Genomic DNA, 9236 nt, shown 5'->3' with positions numbered 1-9236 from the left:
CAGATTAGTTGCAGACTGTTACACTTTTATATATATATATATATATATATATATATATATATATATACACAGATTAGTTGGAGACTGTTACACTTTTTTTTTATATATATATATATATATATATACACACAGATTAGTTGCAGACTGGTACACTTTTATATATACATATACACAGATTAGTTGCAGACTGTTACACTTTTATATATATATATATATACACAGATTAGTTGCAGACTGTTACACTTTTATATATATATATATATACACAGATTAGTTGCAGACTGTTACACTTTTCTTTTATATATATGCATATAATTTTAGTAATTAATTAATTAGTAATTAATTTGTTGTTTTTTTTTTTAAATACTGTACACCCGTTATCTAAATACATTTAAATCCAAGAGACACATCTTATGGTCAGACATTTGTTTTTATTACCATGACATTTATGCTCACAGACAGCCTTCAGGGTAGGAATAGATTTTATATATATATCATGTATATTATACACCGCACCCCAACACTTCCATCCTCAGTGAAATACCGCCCTTCCATTTCTCAGGGTGCAGCTTAAGAAATCGTGCTATAACTGGAGCCTCCATGGTGACCCACATTGGGGTGTCTGAGTCCTTGTTCCCAGGAAATATCTGAAAGATAAAAGCGCAGTTTTCCTTATTTAACCGCTCCCCCTCCAGAGGATTCCCCCCCCCCCCTTCCTGACCGGGCCATTTTTTGTGTTACGGCGCTGCGTTACTTTAACGGACAATTGCGCGGTCATGCTGTTGGGAATGCAACAGCATGTACTATAATGTACTATATAGTATTGTGTGTTAATATCACTTGACCAGTAGATGGCACTATAAACTAAAGGTTACTAGTTGTGCATATGTGTAAAAAAAACTTGTTGGTTCTTCCTCTTCTCTATCATCTCTTCAGGAAGTAACATGTCTACTGTTTTCACTGTCTGCTGAGAAATGTGCTCTGTTTGTTTGTAACTTAAGCCACACAAGTAAAGTCATACTTCTGCCTCATCACTACCAGTGTCTTCTATAACACATAACCAACACATGCAACGCTGCACCCAAATGAAATTTATGTCCTTTTTTTCACACAAATAGAGCTTTCTTTCGGTGGTATGTGATTGCCTGTGTGTTTTTTATTTTTTGTGCTATAAAAGAAGACAGACAATTTTGAAAAAAAAAAAAATGTTTTTGACTCTTTGCTATAAAACATAAAAAAAAAATTTTTAAATAAAATTTCTTCATAAATTTAGGGCAAAAAGTATTCTGCTCCGTGTCTTTGCTAAAAAAAAAATCCCAATATGTGTAAATGAATTGGTTTACGTGAAAGTCATAGTGTCTACAAATGGCTGTATATAGACTGGAAATTTTTTGTTATACTAGTAATGGCAGCGATCAGCGACTTAAAGCGGAACTGCGGCAGGCATTGTGACACTGGGGGGGGGGGAACTAACTGTCACTGACATCCCCAGTGACACCAACACAGTGATCAGTGCTAATATAAAGCACTGACACTGTTCTAATGGCACTGGTCAGGAAGGGGTTAACATCTGGGTTGATCAAAGGGTTAACTGTGTGCTGTTTTACTATGGAGACATGCTGTGCAGAGAGATACACAGCAGCATGTCCTTGCTGGCAGGAGAGAGACCTATGTTGTTAACACACAGACCTCTCCCTCTGGGCGATCTATGTACATTAGGGGGACCCCTCTGGGTGATCTGTGCACATTAGGGGGACCCCTCTGGGCGATCTATGTACATAAGGGGGACCCCTCTGGGCGATCTATGCACATTAGGGGGACCCCTCTGGGCGATCTATGTACATTAGGGGGACCCCTCTGGGCGATCTATGTACATTAGGGGGACCCCTCTGGGCGATCTATGTACATTAGGGGGACGCCTCTGGGCGATCTATGTACATTAGGGGGACCCCTCTGGGCGATCTGTGTACATACATTAGGGGGACCCCTCTGGGCGATCTATGTACATTAGGGGGACCCTTCTGGGCGATCTATGTACATTAGGGGGACCCCTCTGGGCGATCTATGTACATTAGGGGGACCCCTCTGGGCGATCTATGTACATTAGGGAGACCCCTCTGGGCGATCTGTGTACATACATTAGGGGGACCCCTCTGGGCGATCTATGTACATTAGGGGGACCCCTCTGGGCGATCTATGTACATAAGGGGGACCCCTCTGGGCGATCTATGTACATTAGGGGGACCCCTCTGGGCGATCTATGTACATTAGGGGGACCCCTCTGGGCGATCTGTGTACATACATTAGGGGGACCCCTCTGGGCGATCTATGTACATTAGGGGGACCCCTCTGGGCGATCTATGTACATAAGGGGGACCCCTCTGGGCGATCTAGCAAAATCTAGCAATAGAGGACTGGTTGAAGAAAAAAAACAAAAAACAAAAAAAAACAAAACAAACAAAAAAAAGAAAAAAAAAACACAAACAAAAACAGGATTTTTGAGGCGCCCCTAGACAGCTAAATCTGCGGAGATGACCATTCTCCAGAGGATCCCTAAATTCCAACTACAGACACAGATGTATTTTTTCTGATTTCCCAGATAGACAGTTTTCGGTTATTCTCTAAATTAAAGTGTTACTAAACCCCCAACAGTACAATCAGTCTGTAGATGCAGTAAAGCATGCTGGTTATACTCACTATGGAACCTAAGGGGTTAATCCTCCACATTGTGTATAAAAGGCCATTTGATCCTGTCTTCTCTGATCCTTCCCTTCTTCCAGTGCCCCCACCCCCCCTTTATCTCCTGATAAGACAAACTGAACCTTAGGCATTTTGCACATCCTCAGTTTGGTGTGTATTGCTAGAGAGGGTTTTTTTTTTCTTGGGAGAGTGGTGCATGTGATAAGCACAGGGCCAATCAGCACTGGTCAAACAGAGGTCACGGGTCCTGCATACTCCTAGAGCAGAAATAAAACTCTACAAGCTTTAACAAGTGCTCTGGACACTGATAGAAGTCACAAGACTGCTATATACTGCGGATATAGTGAATGCGGGGTCCGGGGAGAGTGGATATAGTGAATGCGGGGACCGGGGAGAGCGGATATAGTGACTGCAGGGTCAGGGGAGAGCAGATATAGTGAATGCAGGGTCCGGGGAGAGCGGATATAGTGAATGCGGGGCCCGGGGAGAGCGGATATAGTGAATGCGGGGTCCGGGGAGAGCGGATATAGTGAATGCAGGGTCCGGGGAGACCAGATATAGTGAATGCGGGGTCCGGGGAGACCGGATACAGTGAATGCAGGGTCCGGGTAGAGCGGATATAGTGAATGAGGGGTCCGGGGAGAGTGGATATAGTGAATGCAGGGTCTGGGGAGAGCGGATATAGTGAATGCAGGGTCCGGGGAGACTAGATATAGTGAATGCGGGGTCCGGGGAGAGCAGATATAGTGAATGCGGGGTCCGGGGAGAGCGGATATAGTGAATGCGGGGTCCGGGGAGAGCGGATATAGTGAATGCGGGGTCCGGGGAGAGCGGATATAGTGAATGCGGGGTCCGGGGAGAGCGGATATAGTGAATGCGGGGTCCGGGGAGAGCGGATATAGTGAATGCGGGGTCCGGGGAGAGCGGATATAGTGAATGCGGGGTCTGGGGAGAGCGGATATAGTGAATGCAGGGTCCGGGGAGAGCGGATATAGTGAATGCGGGGTCCAGGGGAGAGCGGATATAGTGAATGCGGGGTCTGGAGAGGAGGGAGGGAGGAGCAGGGTGAGCTGAGCTGTAGAGCGCAGCTTTAGTGCTTCTGCTGTGATCTTTGAGGAAGAATTGTTCCACTGTAAATGCAGCTACAGAGGTCAGTGTGAGCTGATGGAGATACATACAATAATTATGACAGCAATAAAAACTTGACAGGGGTCCTATGCCTTCTCCATTCTGTTCAAAACTAAAAAAACAAATTATGGCCGGAGTTGGGCATGAATCCTGTATAGGGCTGTGCAATAATATTCAGAACATCCGGTACATAACGATTTGGTGGATCCTTTATCCCTTACATACCTGCTGTTGTCCGCTGGAACTTTGCACAGCTGCCCATCTGAGACCGTCATTACTGTAGCTGAGAGAGAACTCGGTGATGTACATAGAGGACAACGATCGGGCGCCTTGTATCAATATTCCGGTCACCTTCGTATCATGGCCAAGGTCCACCTGGAACCATTCACCGGGTCTGTCTGCCTATGGACAAATATACCATCAGCACACTGTATGTACAACGAATACAGTACACACATGACACACACATGACACACACACGGCGCAGGAGAAAAAGAACATAGATTCTCCAAACCCCTAAACATTTCATATCCAAACCCAGATGTATTCTTCCTGATTTGTCAGATACACAGTTTTCCAGAGTTCTTTAATGTAAATAAATTTTCAATGGAGATTGCTCTTCTCTTTTATATTTTCGAGGTTCTGCGTCGTTCAAAAAGAAACCTCAACCCTACGCAACTCCTTCAGGATGTATAGGAATGACAATCGTGAGCCAGGTCTTCTCATCCAACATCCTAGTCTCTGTACCCCAACATCCTGCAACCGCTGTGCCATTACTAGGCATAGCCAGGGCCCCCCAATATCAGGCACGAACAGGACCCCCCGATATCAGATGCAGCCAGGGCAACCATTACTAGTGTAGGGAACTGTTATTTTATACACTAGTTGTGGTTTGTTTACATTCATATACAGCCACTACCATAGAGGTCCCATTACAGACAAGTCCCTAGGTGTGCTTCCTGCCCCTGCAAGGAGGTCAAGAAACCCCAGGATGTTATATAGTTTGTTTTACAGGAAGTATCAGGCAGAGGGTGCCAGCCTGCCATGTGCTGTGTATCTGGGGAGAACTGTATGGGGATTCTGTGAGTAATGATCCAGATTAACAAGGCTGCTATCGATCTAGTTGTTACTGAAGCAGATTAGGTCTGCCTCTGTTCTATTTCAACTTCTGCATTTGAACCCTAATATCTCTGTAAGAGAGAGATTTGTGGTTCATTATCATTATTCTATTTACACGCTGCAGAATCCTTATAGTTGTCTATATATATATATATATATATATATATATAGAGATAGATCAGTGTTTTCACCTGCATCAGACTGTCAGGTGAACCTTCTGTTAATTGCAGTGTATCTTTGCAGCTTCTTTGCTTAAAGCCATAGCATCCTTATTGGTCTGGATCTCCCTTTAGCTAGGATTAGCATAGGGAGCGTTGGATAGATTAGGCTAGAGCAGTGTTTCTCAACTCCAGTCCTCATGGACCCCCAACAGGTCATGTTTTCAGGATTTCCATTATTTTGCACAGGTGATTTGATCAGTTTCACTGCCTTAGTAATTACCACAGCTGTTTCATCTGAGGGAAATCCTGAAAACATGACCTGTTGGGGGTCCATGAGGACTGGAGTTGAGAAACACTGGGCTAGAGGTAGGTTAGGCATCCGACGGCCACTTAGACAGATAGAGGCCCGGTTGCGGTGACAGCCCAGTTTAGGGATAGGGACTAAGAGTAAGGAGAGATAGGGCATTTTATATTTTTAGGTGATGCATCGCTGATCTTCAGACAAGCAGTGCAATCATCCGCATAGAACGTGTTACTTGGACGCCATCGCAGCATCTGAAGTGGAAGCGTGCATCTTATTGACTCTCACCTCTCCAGGGGCCCCTGCAACCGGACTGCGCTATAACCCATGGTTGGAGGTATTCTGTATACCACATGCACATATACCCGGGTATAATTGCAACCTCCCAATTTATGGTAAATTGTAATTCCTGAATGTTATTCTTATGCATCCTGTTTTATGTGGCTGCTTTATATAAACTTTGCATTAATCTCATACAGGTGTGGTGACATGTTTTCATGTTAGAAATATAAGCTGGGTGCATTAATACTGCTATGTATAGTTACTTTAAGTTGTCTACCTGTTACATTCCTAGAAAGGGGTGAGTCTCCTCAATTGCAGGATCCCTATTCTAGGTGGAGGCACTGCCATTTGTATTATCACAACCCCCCTTCCATATAGCGAAGGCTCAGGATTGCCTACTCATATACAGGTTAGCGCCATAGCTTGTTTGGTGTGGGCCATTTCACATAACCCCCCCCCCCCAAACAGGGCTACACTAAGTATAGCCAGGGCCCCCCAATATCATATGCAGCCAGAGACCCCCAATATTAGGAACAGCCATGGCCCCTAATATCAGCTGCAGCCAGAGTCCCCCAATACCAGGTACAGCCAGGGCCCTCACATTCAGGTAAAGCCTGCATCCTTTATAATAGGCACCCCCCCTATATTACAGCCCCCCCTGATCCCACTAACAATCAGACATTTGTGTTGGTAAACATTAAGGCAGTTATATAAATAGAGGTTTGTTGTTTTTTCCAGCAGTTAGTGCAAGGCCATGTCCGTTACCATAACAACCTGGTAGCTTGGTCACGTGACTGATGACATCCCAGTGTCACTACGGCTCAGATTTTCAGACTGCAGCGCTGCAGACAGCCAGCGTCAGTTAACAGGAGATGGGAGAGGAGAGTATATCTACTGTGCGATTTGGGAGCAACCATGAGAAACTACCGGATTATCGCTTGCGGTTTTTTGGCCGTTCTTATAGGATCGTCCAGTGTCAGCGATGTACAGTCAGATGGTCAGGTTATTTTATACTTTTTTTTTATATGTTAAAATAAATCTGAGGAATATATTTAAAAAATAGATATTTTTTAAAATATATTTTTAAAATATATTCTTCAGATTTTTTTAACATTTAAAAAAGTAATTTTAACATCTATTTGTAAATGCATTCCAAAAATGTAAATTTGTATTTTTAAAGACATACAGTATATTGGAAATGTATTTTTAAAAATAGTTTTCATATATGTTGTAATACAAACACATTTCAACATGCAGTATATATATATGTATATATATATATACCGCGTTACCCCAAAAATAAAACATCCTCCGAAAATAAGACCTACTTACAGGTTTCCTTCTGGGTAAAATGTAAGGCATCCCCCCAAAAATAAGACCCCCCTAGGCTCTGTCTCGGAATGAAAATTAATTTACCGTAAACTGGTTGCTAGGGCCGCCCCGACTGGCGTCTAGCAACCAGTGACGTTACGCGGATTCCCCCCTCTGATCCCCCCTGTGTCATTTTAAGTGATCCCCGTCCCCCCACTGTACCGTATACAGGTAATAAATTTCCTTTATTTTCATTTAATAAATATGTACCGTATTCTTCTTCATGGAAAAATAAGACATCCCCTGAAAATAAGACCTAGCGAATCTTTGGGAGCAAAAATTAATATAAGACACTGTCTTATTTTCGGGGAAACACGGTATATATATATATATATATATATATATATACAGTTGTGACCAAAATTATTCAACCCCCAATGCTGTAAAGGGGTTTAGGGACTATAGTGTACATTTGGAATTGTATTCAGAATCAAATCCTACAAGGACGTTGTAACTACCCAAATGCAACTAAAATGACATCAATTGTTTATGTAATACAGTAGTAAATGGTTCTTATGTGGTTTCTTCATTGCCACAATTATTCAACCCCTTAAAGACTACCACTCTGAAGAACAGAGGTTCATACAGGTGCTTTCCATCAGGTATTGAAAACACCTGTGGATGTCACCGAGCAGCAATCAAGCATAATAAGCACCAATTAGGCAGCTTTAAAATGACTGTGATACTCAGCTCCTTCTAGACATTTACTGGTGTGGTTACAAACATGGTGAAGGCAAGAGAATGGTCCAGGAAGACAAGAGAAGAGGTGATTTCTCTTCACAGGAAGGGCAATGGCTATAAGAAGATTGCAAAGATGTTAAACATACCAAGAGACACCTTAGGAAGCATCATTCGCAAATTCAAGGCAAAGGGCACTGTTGAAACGCTACCTGGTCGTGGCAGAAAGAAGATGCTGACTTCGACTGCTGTGCGCTACCTGAAGCGTAGAGTGGAGAGAAGTCCCCGTGTGACTGCTGAGGAACTGAGAAAAGATTTGTCAGATGTGGGTACAGAAGTTTCAGCCCAGACAATAAGACGCACACTGCGTAATGAAGGCCTCCGTGCCAGAACTCCCAGGCGTACCCCCTTGCTGTCTCCAAAGAATAAGAAGAGTCGACTGCAGTATGCCAAAAGCCATGTGGACAAACCACAAAAGTTGTGGGATAGTGTTCTGTGGACTGATGAAACAAAATTAGAACTGTTTGGGCCCATGGATCAACGCTATGTTTGGAGGAGGAAGAACAAGGCCTATGATGAAAAGAACACCTTGCCTACTGTGAAGCATGGTGGAGGGTCAATCATGCTTTGGGGCTGTTTTGCTTCTGCAGGTACAGGGAAGCTTCAGCGTGTGCAAGGTACCATGAATTCTCTTCAGTACCAGGAGATATTGGATGGAAACGTGATGCAGTCCGTCACACACCTGAGGCTTGGGAGACGTTGGACCTTTCAACAGGACAATGATCCCAAGCATACCTCCAAGTCCACTAGAGCATGGTTGCAGAGGAAAGGCTGGAACATTTTGGAGTGGCCATCGCAGTCACCAGACTTAAATCCGATTGAGAACCTCTGGTGGGACTTAAAGAAAGCAGTTGCAGTGTGCAAGCCTAAGAATGTGACTGAACTGGAGGCCTTTGCCCATGAAGAATGGGCGAAGATACCCGTAGATCGCTGCAAGACACTTGTGTCAAGCTATGCTTCACGTTTAAAAGCTGTTATAACTGTAAAAGGATGCTGTACTAAGTACTAAGATTGAATGTCACTTGGGGGTTGAATAAAACTGATAATGCTGTGAGCACAGAAAAGACATTTGTGGTTATTTCATTATAACTGTTATGTTATATTTGTCTGACCTACAAGTGCCTCTTTAATGTAAATGTAAGCAAGATGACTGAATGATCAAAAGCAATGTCAAACTGGCCAAAACACTCAATTTCAGTGGGGGTTGAATAATTTTGGTCACAACTGTATATATATATATATATATATATAGTATTGTTACTGTATTGTCTCATGTACTGTCCCCCAGTATAATGTACAGCGCTGAGCAAACTTTTTGCCGCTATATAAATACTGTATAATAATAATATATAGATAGATATAGATATATATATTTAGGTTTTGTTTAAATATATTGAATACGGCCAAAATTGTAGCATTTCAAATACAGTTGCAAG

At 43.1% G+C, this 9236-nt stretch overlaps 1 protein-coding gene across 1 annotated transcript in view; it reads right to left on the bottom strand.

Annotated features, from left to right (window-relative positions):
- Nucleotides 1-411: 411 nt before the first annotated feature.
- LOC149457051 (coagulation factor VIII-like) overlaps nucleotides 412-9236 on the bottom strand; it is a 114675-nt gene continuing 105850 nt past the window's right edge. The window contains exons 25-26 of the mRNA XM_089684135.1: nucleotides 4054-4230; nucleotides 412-647 (exon numbers count right to left, since the gene is read on the bottom strand). Of these exons, the coding sequence (XP_089540261.1) occupies nucleotides 504-647; nucleotides 4054-4230 (321 nt within the window). The 3' untranslated portion in view covers nucleotides 412-503. The remainder of the gene's footprint in view (nucleotides 648-4053; nucleotides 4231-9236) is intronic.

Source organism: Staurois parvus, unplaced genomic scaffold, assembly GCF_062004578.1.
Source record: "Staurois parvus isolate SC_StPar_1 unplaced genomic scaffold, SC_StPar_1.0 ptg000337l, whole genome shotgun sequence".
Lineage (NCBI taxonomy): Eukaryota > Metazoa > Chordata > Amphibia > Anura > Ranidae > Staurois > Staurois parvus.
Note: the sequence above shows the minus strand (reverse complement) of the source record. Positions and strands in the feature narration are given on the sequence as shown.